Source organism: Pecten maximus, chromosome 7, assembly GCF_902652985.1.
Source record: "Pecten maximus chromosome 7, xPecMax1.1, whole genome shotgun sequence".
In the NCBI taxonomy this organism is placed as follows: Eukaryota; Metazoa; Mollusca; class Bivalvia; order Pectinida; family Pectinidae; genus Pecten; species Pecten maximus.
In genome coordinates, this window is record NC_047021.1 from 2,469,855 (window position 1) to 2,488,465 (window position 18,611).

Genomic DNA, 18,611 nt, shown 5'->3' on the forward strand with positions numbered 1-18,611 from the left:
AAACTATTGTGTTACACGAGAATTTTAAGTGCTGTTAAAATTTACGTTTAAACCATAATCGGTAATTTGAAAAGAACATAAGTATTTCCGAGTAGTAATGGGATTAATTATCAATTCATGTTAACTGTTCCCCGATACACAAACCACCTTCATACACGAAACTAAAGTCTATTTTAATCGGGGCTGTTATATGATGACAATGTTAAAATAACATTTAATGAACCTCAAAATAAAGTGGTTTAATAGTCGGTTATACGTCACGGTCTCGTGTTACTAAGTGTTTTCGAGGTCCAGAATTCTTACCTTTAATGTGTTGTGATTATCAACTTAATTGAATATATTATAAGTGACTTTTAAGATCATATTACCCAGAGCGACTGTCACATACACAGGCGTATATACACCCCATTACACTAGTGCTGTTCGATGATACTAAGTAGTTTATTCACTATATATGTATACAGTATATACGAGGTACGCCTCCACCTTTCCCAAGAAACACCACTATGCCCAACAAGCAACATCATATTTTAAGAATTCCAATCCTATGCAATCCAGTGTTGATCTCCAGCAGTTTTTGAGATTTTGAGCTACGCCAAAAGAACAGAAATAATAATTATTTTTGGTTATTGTTTCCATGGACACCAAACACATCAAAACGAAAAGCACTACAATATCATACAAGTTTGATGTACAAATGAAATTTATCTACGTTTTTCGAGATCTGCTCCTGTAACTAAGCGATTTTCTGTAATAGTATATGTTTCCATGGTAACATCATACACTACATGAAATGAAAGTTTCATCTATAAAGTTATAAAAATATTCAGTTTCTTAAACAGAAGTATCAATGCCCTAATTTCGTTAGTAAAGGACAAAAGCTGTACTTATGTCTCCCAATACACCAACAAAACATTTGGTCATAGTTAGAATGATACATTACCAAACAGCGAACATATAGCATGTATTAGCCATATGAAATCTTTAACGAATTTTATAATAAATTAAATACCCCTATATCTACAGAGAAACCTTATACAGAAAGGAGTCTCCTGGCACGTCCTTAAATGACCTTGGCTGTTAATAGGACGTTAAACAAATAAACCAAAACTAAACCAAAGTCTCCCCCGGTCTGCAATGGACATGGATACTGGATGGTCAATACACAGGGTCAATATTGACTTATAGTGTATACACGTTAGATAAGATGGTCAAACAGAGAGAAACCAGAGTCAACACTAGGGGTAGTATTAACACGAGATACACGGGATACACATTAGTTAGAGGAAAGGGTAAATATAGAACCATTAGAGATAAAGACACGAGTGTGGTCCTCCACAATCTGTATCGACTATTGGAATCTTTGTACAGTATAGGGTATGGTGACTTAATAATATATATATAGACATACGTATAGAAACGTAATTTAATCAAAAATCAATAATATTGATGTGTTATACATGTTTTAATGGCACATAATGATTTGCACACTACAGTAATCGCAATCGAAATATAAATACATACTGATCATGAGTGTCTAAAGGGAGGCAACTGTTACAAATATATGTAGGCGCTTTGCTGTACCAATAACACCTTAACACGTGTACATGTATACGGAGTTGATTATATTTTTCCCGGAACCGCAACACACGACAGCCACCTCGCCGGATACGGAAGTTCCTGAACGCCATTGATCCAGACTTCATTGATAACGTCGTAACATTCTATAGATTGGAGGATACGCCCAGCCACAGTAGATACTCCGCCGATTATAAAGATCTTCCCTCCTGGAACAAAATAAAACTTTATTTTTATCATAGTATTTTATCACGTCTTGTTCTACCATGTAACACGCCCAGTCTACGGATACAGCCCAGCACGTCCAATAACACTACTGTGACGTTATAGAGAAATTATGACATGTTGCCCTCAGCAAGGTATTGTCCGAATGTTTCTTAATTTCCATATGAATTTTAGTAAAATAATCTCAATATCACAAGGGCATCCCTATACGGAAGATAGGAAAGAAATATGATTAGTATGATCTTAATAACAACGTCACTTGTTGTGTTTGTATATCTACCAGATTTAATAACAACGTCTCGTGTTGTGTTTGTATATCTACCAGATTTAATAACAACGTCACTTTAATTGTGTTTGTATATCTACCAGATTTAATAACAACGTCACTTGTTGTGTTTGTATATCTACCAGATTTAATAACAACGTCTCGTGTTGTGTTTGTATATTTACCAGATTTAATAACAACGTCACTTTTGTTTGTATATTTACCAGATTTAATAACAACGTCTCGTGTTGTGTTTGTATATCTACCAGATTTAATAACAACGTCTCGTGTTGTGTTTGTATATTTACCAGATTTAATAACAACGTCTCGTATTATGTTTGTATATCTACCAGATTTAATAACAACGTCTCGTGTTGTGTTTGTATATTTACCAGATTTAATAACAACGTCTCGTGTTGTGTTTGTATATTTACCAGATTTAATAACAACGTCACTTGTTGTGTTTGTATATTTACCAGATTTAATAACAACGTCTCGTGTTGTGTTTGTATATCTACCAGATTTAATAACAACGTCTCGTGTTGTGTTTGTATATTTACCAGATTTAATAACAACGTCTCGTGTTGTGTTTGTATATCTACCAGATTTAATAACAACGTCTCGTGTTGTGTTTGTATATCTACCAGATTTAATAACAACGTCTCGTGTTGTGTTTGTATATTTACCAGATTTAATAACAACGTCTCGTATTATGTTTGTATATCTACCAGATTTAATAACAACGTCACTTTTGTTTGTATATTTACCAGATTTAATAACAACGTCACTTGTTATGTTCGTATATTTACCAGATTTAATAACAACGTCTCGTGTTGTGTTTGTATATCTACCAGATTTAATAACAACGTCTCGTGTTGTGTTTGTATATCTACCAGATTTAATAACAACGTCTCGTGTTGTGTTTGTATATTTACCAGATTTAATAACAACGTCTCGTATTATGTTTGTATATCTACCAGATTTAATAACAACGTCACTTTTGTTTGTATATTTACCAGATTTAATAACAACGTCACTTGTTATGTTTGTATATTTACCAGATTTAATAACAACGTCTCGTGTTGTGTTTGTATATCTACCAGATTTAATAACAACGTCTCGTGTTGTGTTTGTATATCTACCAGATTTAATAACAACGTCTCGTGTTGTGTTTGTATATTTACCAGATTTAATAACAACGTCTCGTGTTGTGTTTGTATATCTACCAGATTTAATAACAACGTCTCGTGTTGTGTTTGTATATTTACCAGATTTAATAACAACGTCTCGTGTTGTGTTTGTATATCTACCAGATTTAATAACAACGTCACTTGTTATGTTCGTATATTTACCAGATTTAATAACAACGTCTCGTGTTGTGTTTGTATATTTACCAGATTTAATAACAACGTCACTTGTTGTGTTTGTATATCTACCAGATTTAATAACAACGTCCCTAATGTTTGTATATTCACCAGATTTGATAACAACGTCTCGTGTTGTGTTTGTATATTCACCAGATTTAATAACAACGTCTCGTGTTGTGTTTGTATATCTACCAGATTTAATAACAACGTCCCTAATGTTTGTATATTCACCAGATTTGATAACAACGTCACTTGTTGTGTTTGAATATTTACCAGATTTAATAACAACGTCTCTTGTTGTGTTTGTATATCTACCAGATTTAATAACGTCTCGTGTTGTGTTTGTATATTTACCAGATTTACAGAACTACCCACCAATAACGGCACTCCCTGTGAAGTGTCGTGCCAGCACCATATCTGTCTTGTGTTCCCAAATGTCGCTCCTTTTGTTGTACACGTCAATGGCGGCCACACTGGTCAGAACAGAGTCATTAGTGGTATAGGATCTAATGGCCCCTCCACACAGGAACAGCTCGCCGTTCACCGATACCAGGTTACCATGACATCGGGGCATTCGTAGATTGTTCCTAGAAGTCCACCTTAAAATAATCAAACAGTTTTTATATTATAAAAGAAAATCGGTGTTCAAAACGTAGCAAACATTTCAAGTTTAATCATCAAAAATTAGGCTTTATGCGTGTAGTACAGTATTAGATAGGATTTATTTAGATTGATAATCATGTCCCCTTTCAAACTTAGACGATAACTTGAGGAAGATTTGTTATACTCCGTACTACTGTAATAGGAAGGAGTAATGAAAGGGCTTCCAACTAGCGACCTTTCGCTCTCAAGGAAAACATCCTACCACTCGGCTAAATGGAAATTCCCGCTAGTCTCACTCTGAGCTAGTAAGGTGACCTTATACTCTCTGCTTTTACACTACCCTCTCTTTCACAAAGTCTTCACCCCCAAGACAACGAAAACCCAGGCTCTTTATCTCGAAGGAAGCCTCTCAATCTCCTATAACTTTCACTTGGAGTGGTTAAAGGCACCAAATCTGTATTAGGAAGGAGTATTGAAAATTACCGGGCTTCGAACTAGCGACCTTTCCCTCTGAAGGCAAACATCCTGCCTTTAGGCCAAAGGGAAATTCCCGCTAGTCTGCGCTAGTAAGATGACCTTATCTCCCTATATTTACACTACCATTCCTATTTCCTCGGATTTTCTGTCATTGAACACAAAACTGAAACAACTTACGCATTTTCACGTGGGTCAAAGACTTCCACACTACTGAGGACTGGAAGTCCTGATCTGTTATCTACCGATTCGCCGTAACCGCCGACAACATAAATAGTGCCATCCAGGATCGCGGCTGCCATTCCTAGTCTGGCGACACTCATTGACTGCGCAAAAATCCAACGGTCAGTCTTGGGGTTGTAGCATTCCACCGAGTTAAGAACTCTGCCAAAAAATCGAATTATCATGTTTACAACCTTCACCATCTTAGCCAATCAAATTATCATGTTTACAACCTTCACCATCTTAACCAATCAAATTATCATGTTTACAACCTTCACCATCTTAACCAATCAAATTATCATGTTTACAACCTTCACCATCTTAACCAATCAAATTATCATGTTTACAACTTTCACCATCTTAACCAATCAAATTATCATGTTTACAACCTTCACCATCTTAATCAAATTATCATGTTTACAACCTTCACCATCTTTAACCAATTCAATTTTTCATCATTCTTTTTGATCATTCTATTTCTATCGATTTGAACGATAAGTATATAGTTTTTAAACATTTTCTCCAATCTAATTAAAATCTAGATGGTCATTTTCACTACGCTACATGTTCATGTAACATTGTGAGAATGGCCATTTAGATTTTAATTAGATTGCATTTTCTCAGCACAAGAAGTTCTGAACCAAGTGGACGACATGAAGACACAATGACACAGCTACGTACAAGTCTCCAAACCGGACTACCATCGTTTGTAATAACAGAGCGGTTTTGATTCTGTGTTATAGACGACTAGTGGGTCCGTCTACATTACATGAGTAGGACAGCCGTTTTATACATTCTATATGAACGTAAGTCTCTATACATATTAGAAATCAAAAACATTCTCCTGTAACAATTTAATTCTACTGTGATTTTGAAAACACATAATAGAAATTACCGTGAATTTGCATCTTGTCCGCCAATGGCGTACAACATCCCGTAAAGAGAGCAAACCACGTGATGCATCCTTGGCGTTGCCATGGACGCTATCTGACGCCACTCGTCGGTCTCCAAGTCGTACATGAAAGCTTCGTTGGACGGTACGGATATCTTCTTGGATTTGGATGGGTCAGAGCCACCTAGTGCGTGGGATATCACGTTTTCATTACATTTAGAGTAAAAGAATCTTGTGATAATCAAAACATTTCATAAATGATATGGTTAACAATTGACCGATTTTGTCAGGTGATTTTCTAGATCTTAACCTTTTGTACCAAAGCCAAAGTACTATTTAACGGCATAGAAAGTATGTAAATGACCAGGATTGGGACCTATAAAGGATTGATATCTCCAACCAATCATATCAAACTCTTTGAATATAAAACTGTATTTAATATGAAACAAACTACTTTAAGGACTGACTCACCGACTAGGTACATCTTTTTGTTGATGATGGCGGTACCGTGATGAAAGCGAGGCTGTGGGAGGTTGGTATAATGTGTCCACTGGTTTTTCACAGAGTTATATCTCTCCACTGTCTTCACTGCAACATAAGGATGCTTTAATTTTAGATTGACAAATGCTAAAATGTTGTTTTTTTCATGAATGGTCTTTCAAACCTTTCAATTTTTCATCATGTTTCACAGCAAAACCGACTTCGGCTATTTGTTTTCCGTTTTGGTAAAATTACACGTACATGAACTGCACCGGTGCTGGTATTGATAAACTTACCTGTGCCGTTATTGATAAACTTACCTGTGCTGTTATCCCTAGTCTCGATAAACTTACCTGTGCTGTTATCCCTAGTCTCGATAAACTTTCCTGTGCTGTTATTGATAAACTTTCCTGTGCTGTTATCCCTAGTCTCGATAAACTTTCCTGTGCTGTTATCCCTAGTCTCGATAAATTACCTGTGCTGTTATCCCTAGTCTCGATAAACTTACCTGTGCTGTTATTGATAAACTTTCCTACGCTGTTATCTATAGTCTCGATAAACTTTCCTGTGCTGTTATCCCTAGTCTCGATAAACTTTCCTGTGCTGTTATTGATAAACTCACCTGTGCTGTTATCCCTAGTCTCGGTAAACTTACCTGTGCTAGTATTGGTAAACTTACCTGTGTTGGTATTGGTAAACTTACCTGTGCTGGTATTGGTAAACTTGCCTGTGCTGTTATTGATAAACTTACCTGTGCTGTTATCCCTAGTCTCGGTTAACTTACCTGTGCTGTTATCCCTAGTCTCGGTAAACTTATCTGTGCTGTTATTGGTAAACTTACCTGTGTTGGTATTGGTAAACTTACCTGTGCTGGTATTGGTAAACTTACCTGAGCTGGTATTGGTAAACTTACCTGTGCTGTTATTGGTAAACTTACCTGTGCTAGTATTGGTAAACTTACATGTGCTGTTATTGGTAAACTTACCTGTGCTGGTATTGGTAAATTTACCTGTGTTGGTATTGGTAAACTTACATGTGCTGGTATTGGTAAACTTACATGTGCTGGTATTGGTAAATTTACCTATGTTGGTATTGGTAAACTTACCTGTGCTGGTATTTGTAAACTTACCTGTGCTGGTATTGGTAAACTTACATGTGCTGGTATTGGCAAACTTACATGTGCTTGTATTGGTGAACTTACCTGTGCTGTTATCGGTAAATTTACCTGTGTTGGTATTGGTAAACTTACCTGTGCTGTAATTGGTAAACTTACCTGTGCTGGTATTGGTAAACTTACCTGTGCTGTTATTGGTAAATTTACCTGTGTTGGTATTGGTAAACTTACCTGTGCTGGTATTGGTAAACTTACCTGTACTGGTATTGGTAAACTTACCTGTTCGGTTATCCTTTGCCTTGGTGAATTTTTGGAAAGCTCCTACAGCGATGATGTCCCCCGTCTTTGACACATACGAGGTATCCGTTTTTACACCTAATTTGGGGGTATGCTCCATCTCGAGTTTCACAGTCCTCATGGAATGGGAACTCTGTTTAGAAAAAAATTATATCAACAGCGGGTAAACTAATTTGAGGTCAGCTAAAATACATTTAACTGCTGCTTTATTAATCAGGATCGACAAATGGTACATCAGGTGAATATCTGAGGCTGGAGGTTCGATCATTACCCGAGGTCGGAGGTTCGATCGTTACCCGAGGTTGGAGGTTCAACCTTTACTCGAGGTTGGAGGTTCGATCGTTACCCGAGGTCGGAGGTTCAATCATTACCCGAGGTTAGAGGTTCGATCGTTACCCAAGGTTGGAAGTTCGATCGTTACTCGAGGCTAGAGGTTCGATCGTTACCCGAGGTCAGAGGTTCAATCGTTACCCAAGGTTAGAGGTTCGATCGGTACCCGAGGTCGGAGGTTCAATCGTTACCAGAGGTTGGAGGTTCAATCGGTACCCGAGGTTAGAGGTTCGATCGGTACCCGAGGTCGGAGGTTCAATCATTACCCGAGGTTAGAGGTTCGATCGTTACCCGAGGTTAGAGGTTCGATCGTTACCCGAGGTTAGAGGTTCGATCGTTACCCAAGGTTGGAAGTTCGATCGTTACTCGAGGCTAGAGGTTCGATCGTTACCCGAGGTCGGAGGTTTAATCGTTACCCGAGGTCGGAGGTTCGATCGTTACCCGAGGTCGGAGGTTCGATCGTTACCCGAGGTCGGAGGTTCGATCGTTACCCGAGGTCGGATTTTCAATCGTTACCCGAGGTCGGAGGTTCGATCGTTACCCGAGGTCGGAGGTTCGATTGTTACCCGAGGTCGGATTTTCAATCGTTACCCGAGGTTGGAGGTTCGATCGTTACCCGAGGTCGGAGGTTCGATCGTTACTCGAGGTCGGAGGTTCAATTGTTACTCGAGGTTGGAGGTTCGATCGTTACCCGAGGTCGGAGGTTCGATCGTTACCCGAGGTCGGAGGTTCGATCGTTACTCGAGGTTGGAGATTCGATCGTTACCCGAGGTCGGAGGTTCGATTGTTACCCGAGGTCGGAGGTTCGATCGTTATCGTTACCCGAGGTCGGAGGTTCGATCGTTACCCGAGATTGGAGGTTCGATCGTTACCCGAGGTCGGAGGTTCGATCGTTACCCTAGGTCGGAGGTTCGATCGGTACCCGAGGTCGGAGGTTCGATCGGTACCCGAGGTCGGAGGTTCGATCGTTACCAGAGGTCGGAGGTTCGATCGTTACCCGAGGTTGGAGGTTCGATCGTTACCCGAGGTTAGAGGTTCGATCGGTACCCGAGGTTGGAGGTTCGATCGTTACCCGAGGTTAGAGGTTCGATCGGTACCCGAGGTTGGAGGTTCGATCGTTACCCGAGGTTAGAGGTTCGATCGGTACCCGAGGTTGGAGGTTCGATCGTTACCCGAGGTTAGAGGTTCGATTGTTACTCGAGGTCGGAGGTTCGATCGTTACCCGAGGTTGGAGGTTCGATCGTTATCGTTACCCGAGGTCGGAGGTTCGATCGTTACCCGAGGTCGGAGGTTCGATCGTTACCCGAGGTCGGAGGTTCGATCGTTACCCGAGGTTGGAGGTTCGATCGTTAGTAAACACTGCTAGCTTTCTTTGTTTTTAGGTTATGTGGGTCCTACTTACCAAGTAAACACTGCTAGCTTTCTTTGTTTTTAGGTTTTGTGGGTCCTACTTACCAAGTAAACACTGCTAGCTTTCTTTGTTTTTAGGTTACTTGGGTCCGATAGTGCCGTCCTAGGTTGGACCATTGGGATGTTTAGAGGATCTTCTCGGTTTAACGCCACAGCAGTCACCAACCTCAACAAACAACATTTATGGTCACAGTTAACTGTAGACAGACAAAATTAACTAGAGGACGGTCACAGTTAACTGTATGCAGACAAAATTAACTAGCGGACGGTCACAGTTAACTGTAGGCAGACAAAATTAACTAGAGGTATGTCACAGTTAACTGTAGACAGATAAAATTAACTAGAGGACGGTCACAGTTAACTGTAGACAGACAAAATTAACTAGAGGACGGTCACAGTTAACTGTAGACAGACAAAATTAACTAGAGGACGGTCACAGTTAACTGTAGACAGACAAAATTAACTAGAGGACGGTCACAGTTAACTGTAGACGGGCATAATTAACTAGAGGACGGTCACAGTTAACTGTAGACAGACAAAATTAACTAGAGGTATGCCACAGTTAACTGTAGACAGACAAAATTTACTAGAAGTATGTCACAGTTAATTGTAGACAGACAAAATTATGTAGAGGACGGTCACAGTTCCAAATATATACAAATACATGTTCAATATACATACAATCAATAAACCTAATTATATTAGAAATTTAAATATTATTTATGTATATTATTATCATTTGTTAAGTTTTATTTTAAATATTTATATATATGAAATAATAGGATCAGACAACAGGATTACCCTATATAAGTCTTTTCCATAGACCGGTTGCAGATAGGTATAATAATTATACATAGTCTAAACAGCACACCTTTCACACTCACTTCCACACAATTTCATAAAGGAAAGACATGGAAAATAATGATGAGCAACATAATCATAATAGTTGAAATCTTTTAGTGCTCTTTATATATAAGTAAACATGATTTAAGATATATAGGTTAATTTCTTGAGATAAATCTATATCGCCACATAAAAGTATATGTAACAGTTAACTGTAGACAGACAAAATTAGCTAGAGGTATGTCACAGTTAACTGTAGACAGACAGAATTAACTAGAGGTATGTCACAGTTAACTGTAGACAGACAAAATTAACTAGAGGACGGTCACAGTTAACTGTAAGCAGATAAAATTAACTAGAGGTATGTCACAGTTAACTGTAGACAGAAAAAATTAACTAGAGAAAGGTCACAGTTAAATGTAGACAGACAAAATTAACTAAAGGTATGTCACAGTTAACTGTAGGCAGACAAAATTAACTAGAGGACGGTCACAGTTAACTGTAGACAGACAAAATTAACTAGAGGTATGTCACAGTTAACTGTAGGCAGACAAAATTAACTAGAGGACGGTCACAGTTAACTGTAGACAGACAAAATTAACTAGAGGACGGTCACAGTTAACTGTAGACAGACAAAATTAACTAGAGGACGGTCACAGTTAACTGTAGACTGACAAAATTAACTAGAGGACGGTCACAGTTAATTGTAGACAGACAAAATTAACTAGAGAAAGGTCACAGTTAACTGTAGGCAGACAAAATTAACTAGAGGACGGTCACAGTTAACTGTAGGCAGACAAAATTAACCAGAGGACGGTCACAGTTAATTGTAGACAAACAAAATTAACTAGAGAAAGGTCACAGTTAACTGTAGGCAGACAAAATTAACTAGAGGACGGTCACAGTTAACTGTAGACAGACAAAATTAACTAGAGGTATGTCACAGTTAACTGTAGACAGACAAAAATAACTAGAGGTATGTCACAGTTAACTGTAGACAGAAAAAAATAACTAGAGGTATGTCACAGTTAACTGTAGGCAGACAAAATTAACTAGAGGTATGTCACAGTTAACTGTAGACAGACAAAATTAACTAGAGGACGGTCACAGTTAACTGTAGACAGACAACATTAACTAGAGGACGGTCACAGTTAACTGTAGACGGACATAATTAACTAGAGGACGGTCACAGTTAACTGTAGACAGAAAAAAATAACTAGAGGTATGTCACAGTTAACTGTAGGCAGACAAAATTAACTAGAGGTATGTCACAGTTAACTGTAGACAGACAAAATTAACTAGAGGACGGTCACAGTTAACTGTAGACAGACAAAATTAACTAGAGGACGGTCACAGTTAACTGTAGACAGACAAAATTAACTAGAGGACGGTCACAGTTAACTGTAGGCAGACAAAATTAACTAGAGGTATGTCACAGTTAACTGTAGACAGACAAAATTAACTAGAGGACGGTCACAGTTAACTGTAGACAGACAAAATTAACTAGAGGACGGTCACAGTTAACTGTAGACAGACAACATTAACTAGAGGTATGTCACAGCTAACTGTAGACAGACAAAATTAACTAGAGGTATGTCACAGTTAACTGTAGACAGACAAAAGTAACTAGAGGTATGTCACAGTTAACTGTAGACAGACAGAATTAACTAGAGGTATGTCACAGTTAACTGTAGACAGCGAAATTAACTAGAGGTATGTCACAGTTAATTGTAGACAGACAAAATTAACTAGAGGTATGTCACAGTTAACTGTAGACAGACAAAATTAACTAGAGGAAGGTCACTGTTAACTGTAGACAGACAAAATTAACTAGAGGTATGTCACAGCTAACTGTAGACAGACAGAATTAACTAGAGGAAGGTCACTGTTAACTGTAGACAGCGAAATTAACTAGAGGTATGTCACAGTTAATTGTAGACAGACAAAAATAACTAGAGGACGGCAACAGTTAACTGTAGACAGACAAAATTAACTAGAAGTATGTCACAATAAACCGTAGACAGACAAAATTTACTAGACGACGGTCACAGTTAACTGTAGACAGACAAAATTGACTAGAGGACGGTCACAGTTAACTGTAGACGGACATAATTAACTAGAGGACGGCCACAGTTAACTGTAGAGAGACAAAATTAACTAGAGGAAGTTAACTAGTTATGTAACAGTTTTAAAACTGTAAAGAGTCAAATTAACTAGAGAAAGAGTTAACCGTATGCAGACAAAATTAACATTAATATATCTATACACAAACGTACCAATATTAGATACACAGAAACCACTGTGTACATATCTAGACACAACTATATACATATCTCTACACAACTATATACATATCCATACACAACTATATATCTATACACATACGTACCAATATTAGATACACAGAAACCACTATGTACATATCTAGACACAACTATATACATATCTGTAACCCTGGTAAATACTAGCCGCAATATACCTCTCGGCTAGAGAGATCTTCTCTTTAGCTCGATCGGTTGAGCGTAAGACTAGTAAGCCAGGGGTCCCGGGTTCGATCCCTAGCGGAGGCAGTGATTTAAATTTAATTAATCATGCGCTCTGTTACATTGGCGCCCATGTAGGGACCCGGGGAAAATACTCAGGATTGCTCCACAAGCATCGCTGTTACTCCTGGAAACTCGAGGACGAGTTATTTCCTGGAGGGGGAGTATGTAACCCTGGTAAATACTAGCCGCAATATACCTCTCGGCTAGAGAGATCTTCTCTTTAGCTCGATCGGTTGAGCGTAAGACTAGTAAGCCAGGGGTCCCGGGTTCGATCCCTAGCGGAGGCAGTGATTTAAATTTAATTAATCATGCGCTCTGTTACATGGGCGCCAATGTGAAGGTATGAGGGTTTTATCGGGTTCCTTCCGTCATCCAAATTGCCAAGACCCAACACATTGTCAGAGTTTCAATACTTTATTTGGTATTGCGGAGTTTCTGGGGTAGAATAAATCCCCTGTAATAAGACATGGATAAAACTAATAAAACATTATACAAACGAATGCACCACACATCTTAGCAGCAAGAACTAACAACAAAACGTTCTGACCCGGACGGAAACAAAGATAATTAGACTGGATAATATAAATTAGATATGATACTCCAATAATTTATAGGATATAAGCAATAATCATAAAGCTAAAACTATTTACTCACCCTGCATGTGGTGCTGGGGGACCCAGTATAAAATATATAGTAATTATGTATCATGGACCCGTCAGATGTGGTTCGCTCCACGGCCAGCTGGGAAGTGCCGGGAGAGAGCAGAAAGGAAAGAAAGAAGGAAAGAGCGCGGGAAAACAAAGCGAGTCCCACGAGCTGTCCGTGGTCAGTCATGATTAGTCAAGTACAGTCAACACATGATGGACAAACACAATACACCACGTCACACACACGTATACAAAGGTAAAAACGAAGGTACATCAGGTGATCATAAATACACCGAAACGGATCACGGATTGGTTTACGGATCGGATCGCGGATTCACGGAATACGTATATGCTACATATCCATACACAACTATATATCTATACACATACGTACCAGTTTGCGTGTAGAATAGCGTTTCTTGTTTCCTGACATTCCCTTAGAAGATCTGTGACCTCAAAGCACTGGAAGAGTTCATGGTGGTTCATGTATGGGAATCGAACACACGACATGACTTTGGCCAGGTGTCTGTGGCGGTCATTCATGTCGTACGCTATCCATTTCAGGGCCACCCGGAACACCTCTATCTCGGACGTTATATTAAGGTCGTCACGTGACAGGATCATACACAACGTGTTAACGTCGAGAAGGTAAAAGTCTTGGTGGTCCAAAATACTCGGGAACTGTGTGCTCACGTGAGAAACGCATACATCATACAGATCGCTACTCGTGACCACTCGGCCACTCTGTAGGACTGAAAGGGATTTCCCCAGGGGCATGCTCACTATGAACTCGGCACATTTATCTTCTAGTAATGGAACCTTGAGGTGTTGCGCAATCACAAGAAGGTCCGCCGCTAGTAGTGGAGTGATTTCCAAATTTCCAGTGTAAACCCACTCTAGGAATACATGGAATGACCTTGAAGTGACCCCTCGGAGCCGGATGACTAATGGTATTTTTTGTTTCTCTGTTCCTTTGAAAAAGACCTGCGAGAAGTATTCACTGAAACAGGCCAGTGCCACACGATGGGCCATGAACTTGGACGATTCCACGTGGATTTCTACATCACAGATTTGCTGGTGTTCTCGGAGAAACTTCATATACTCGCCGATACTTGAGAAATGTGTAAGTTTATCTACTGGTAGACTCTGTAGACGACACAGGACATTCGATAGACACGGAGACATACCATCTTTGTCTTCCCTTGCCTTTTTAAGCATCCGATTCAAGTCTGCTTCGTGGTTAATAGGCGACAGAGTGTTGAGTTCATCAAGGACCATTACGAGACCCTTGCGGAACTTTGGCGAGTCAGTCTTCTGCACTTGACGTGTTGCCTGATAAACGCCATGGTTGTTGGAAATAGTGTGCTCGGCGGGGTAAGAACCTTAAACAGGTGAAAAATAGCCACTTAGTTAAATATGTAATAATTTACGAGCAACACTACTTACTTCTATAGCATTCCGAATTAACAATCGAACAAAATTGTAGTTTTAGTAGGACGAGAGGTCACTCTGAGAAAATTTTTAAGAAACGTTGTAATCTAGAATTAAGAAAGAATTTCTTCAGTAACAGAATAATAGATGTATGGAATAATTTGCCGCAACACATTATAGATGCAGATACTGTATACAACTTTGAAGTAATGCTAGATAAACACTGGAAAAATATTCATTTTAAAGTTTAACATTTTAGATATATTGAGGAAACATAGCAATTGATATACTGGAAATCAATCATTTATTTATTTTATGTTCATATATTGTTGATATGGATATAGAGGCTTCCAGCCTGCATCCATTAATTATCCTAATAAATCCTAATAAATCCTAATATAATAAATCCTAATAAAAACTCCCTCTGAAGGTAGAGAGCAGAGGGAATATACTGGTGTCTGCTGATTCCTGACTAGTATGAATCAGGAGTATAGTTCCCGAAAAAACGGCAATTACAGAAGCTATTCCAAGAACAACTGATCGTCAACTACATCAAGCACAAATGCATTTAAAATACTTTTGAAAGTGGGATAATCAAGATCTCTTTTATCATTAGAACTGTAATAAAAGTATTTATCGTAACGTAGCGTGGACAATAGCATGTGTAATACGTATTATTGTAATTGTTTCGAGTCTGGTATAGAGGACTAAACGATCCTGCACCAGAAATAAACTTATCGTATGTGTCTTCGTAAAGGAAGGCAGTGTAGACAGCCACAGGAGACGCTTCTGGATCTATTTCAAACAAATGAAGTAAGCATGACAAGTTATCAACTGACCTTTGATTGGCGTGGATGTTCTAGGAGCATTCTGGTAGTCGTTAGAGCACATCGAATCATCGAACATGACACTGTTGAAGTTGTCCGACGCTCCAGCGGAGTCCAGTGTGATACACCGACACTTCTCCTGTCCAGACCTCGCATCACACCCGGTCCGGTTACAGACAACCTCCGGTTGACCTTTACTCGCGAGCATTGGGACCTCTGCGTACCGCTTGGCCTTGGTGCCGTTTTGACTATCTGCTTTTGGTTCAATTGACTTCGACAGCTCCTCGAATTCGGCTGTGAGTGACTGTTCTAACTCACTATTTGTAACGTCTACGGGGACACCACTATCGGCCTCACCTGCGAACCCGCTGGCTTTGTGCGATTGCTCCCATTCTCCTTGTGGGTTGAGACCGTGGTTTGAGCTCAAGCACGTAAGGCTGTCTTTCGTGTAATATGAGGAAAAGTTAAAACGCGGCATCGCTGTTGATTCTTCCCGTTTACTGATGGGAGTACAGCATAATCTTGCCAAATCTTTGTCGCGAAGCAAAAGTTAGGGTGCTAAACAATTGATGACGTCACAATTAGTACATCATTGATGCGCGCGCATGAACAGTAACCATGCGTGCTTTCCGTTATGGGTCCCCGTTGATTGTCCCGCTTCAAAGACGTTTATCAACAAATGGAACGCGTTGTACTCTAAGAACTGATTTAGTTCCGTTGATGGCTTGTTGATTTATTTTCCCCCTTATTCTAACTGTATGCTATTGCTCTGACAAGATAGTGGGGTCTGTACTCACGTACAAGGAATGTTATAGGCTTGCTGCAGGAAATCTCCCTTTGGCCTTTTTCACCCGGTTCAGACATCTTGTTCATGGTACATTGCAAATAAATACATTCAATCTTGGAACTTGAAGATTAAAGTTTTGAATGTATAACATCACTTATTTAGAAGTTTAGAATGGGTGATATCACTTATTAAATTAGAAGTAGTATTTATGTATGACAGGCGTGGTATTTATGTACAACAGGTGAGGTATTTATGTACGACAGGCGTGGTATTGATGTACAACAGGTGTGGTATTTATGTACGACAGGCGTGGTATTTATGTACGGCAGGCGTGGTATTTATAAACGACAGGCGTGGTATTTATGTACGACAGGCGTGGTATTTATGTTTGACAGGCGTGGTATTTATGTACGACAGGCGTGGTATTTATGTTTGACAGGCGTGGTATTTATGTTAATGTACGACAGACGTGGTATTTATGTATGACAGACGTGGTATTTATGTACAACAGACGTGGTATTTTTGTACGACAGGCGTTGTATTTATGTATGACAGGTTTGGTATTTATATACGACAGTCGTGGTATATATGTTTGACAGGCGTGGTATTTATGTACGACAGGCGTGGTATATATGTACTACAGGCGTGGTATTTATGTATGACAGGCGTGGTATTTATGTATGACAGGCGTGATATTTATGTATGACAGACATGGTATTTATGTATGACAGGCGTGGTATTTATGTTAATGTACGACAGACGTGGTATTTATGTATGACAGACGTGGTATTTATGTACAACAGACGTGGTATTTTTGTACGACAGGCGTTGTATTTATGTATGACAGGTTTGGTATTTATATACGACAGTCGTGGTATATATGTTTGACAGGCGTGGTATTTATGTACGACAGGCGTGGTATATATGTACTACAGGCGTGGTATTTATGTATGACAGGCGTGGTATTTATGTATGACAGGCGTGATATTTATGTATGACAGACATGGTATTTATGTATGACAGGAGTGGTATATATGTACGACAGGCGTGGTATTTATGTCCGACAGGAGTGGTATATATGTACGACAGGCGTGGTATTTATGTACGACAGGCGTGGTATATATGTACGACAGGCGTGGTATTTATGTACGACAGGCGTGGTATATATGTACAACAGGTGAGGTATTTATGTACGACAGGCGTGGTATTGATGTACAACAGGTGAGGTATTTATGTACGACAGGCGTGGTATTGATGTACAACAGGTGTGGTATTTATGTACGACAGGCGTGGTATTTATGTACGGCAGGCGTGGTATTTATAAACGACAGGCGTGGTATTTATGTACGACAGGCGTGGTATTTATGTTTGACAGGCGTGGTATTTATGTACGACAGGCGTGGTATTTATGTTTGACAGGCGTGGTATTTATGTTAATGTACGACAGACGTGGTATTTATGTATGACAGACGTGGTATTTATGTACAACAGACGTGGTATTTTTGTACGACAGGCGTTGTATTTATGTATGACAGGTTTGGTATTTATATACGACAGTCGTGGTATATATGTTTGACAGGCGTGGTATTTATGTACGACAGGCGTGGTATATATGTACTACAGGCGTGGTATTTATGTATGACAGGCGTGGTATTTATGTCCGACAGGAGTGGTATATATGTACGACAGGCGTGGTATTTATGTATGACAGGCGTGATATTTATGTATGACAGACATGGTATTTATGTATGACAGGAGTGGTATATATGTATGACAGGCGTGGTATTTATGTATGACAGGAGTGGTATATATGTATGACAGACATGGTATTTATGTATGACAGGAGTGGTATATATGTACGACAGGCGTGGTATTTATGTCCGACAGGAGTGGTATATATGTACGACAGGCGTGGTATTTATGTACGACAGGCGTGGTATATATGTACGACAGGCGTGGTATTTATGTACGACAGGCGTGGTATATATGTATGACAGGCGTGGTATTTATGTACGACAAGCGTGGTATTTATGTACGACAGGCGTGATATTTATGTACGACAGGCGTGGTCTTTATCAACGACAGGCGTGGTATATATGTTTATGTACGACAGGCGTGATATTTATCTACGACAGGCATGGTATTTATCAACGACAGGCTTGGTATCTATGTACGATAGGCGTGATATTTATGTACGACAGGCTGGGTATTTATGTACGACAGGCCTGGTATTTATGTATGACAGGCGTGGTATTTATGTATGACAGGCGTGG

The 18,611-nt window shown here is 39.3% G+C and overlaps 1 protein-coding gene across 1 annotated transcript; it reads right to left on the reverse strand.

The window, feature by feature from the left end:
• Positions 1-1,412: 1,412 nt before the first annotated feature.
• Positions 1,413-16,433, reverse strand: LOC117331316 (kelch-like protein 3). The gene is made up of 9 exons (XM_033889984.1): positions 15,564-16,433; positions 13,688-14,675; positions 9,303-9,423; positions 7,500-7,650; positions 6,098-6,214; positions 5,630-5,810; positions 4,693-4,896; positions 3,811-4,034; positions 1,413-1,787 (listed from the first exon to the last, which is right to left on the reverse strand). The coding sequence occupies exons 1-9, from the start codon at positions 16,027-16,029 to the stop codon at positions 1,624-1,626; spliced, it is 2,616 nt and encodes an 871-aa protein (XP_033745875.1). The 5' UTR covers positions 16,030-16,433; the 3' UTR covers positions 1,413-1,623.
• Positions 16,434-18,611: the final 2,178 nt, after the last annotated feature.

Bases quoted from the DNA above. Each gene is read 5' to 3' on its own strand.
- LOC117331316 (XM_033889984.1), bottom strand. From the start codon at position 16,029: ATGCCGCGTTTTAACTTTTCCTCATATTACACGAAAGACAGCCTTACG. The intron at 7,651-9,302 runs GTAAGTAGGACC...TTTTCTAAACAG, and splicing joins AAGCTAGCAGTGTTTACTTG to AGTTCCCATTCCATGAGGAC. The intron at 1,788-3,810 runs GTGGGTAGTTCT...ATTTTGTTCCAG, and splicing joins CACAGGGAGTGCCGTTATTG to GAGGGAAGATCTTTATAATC.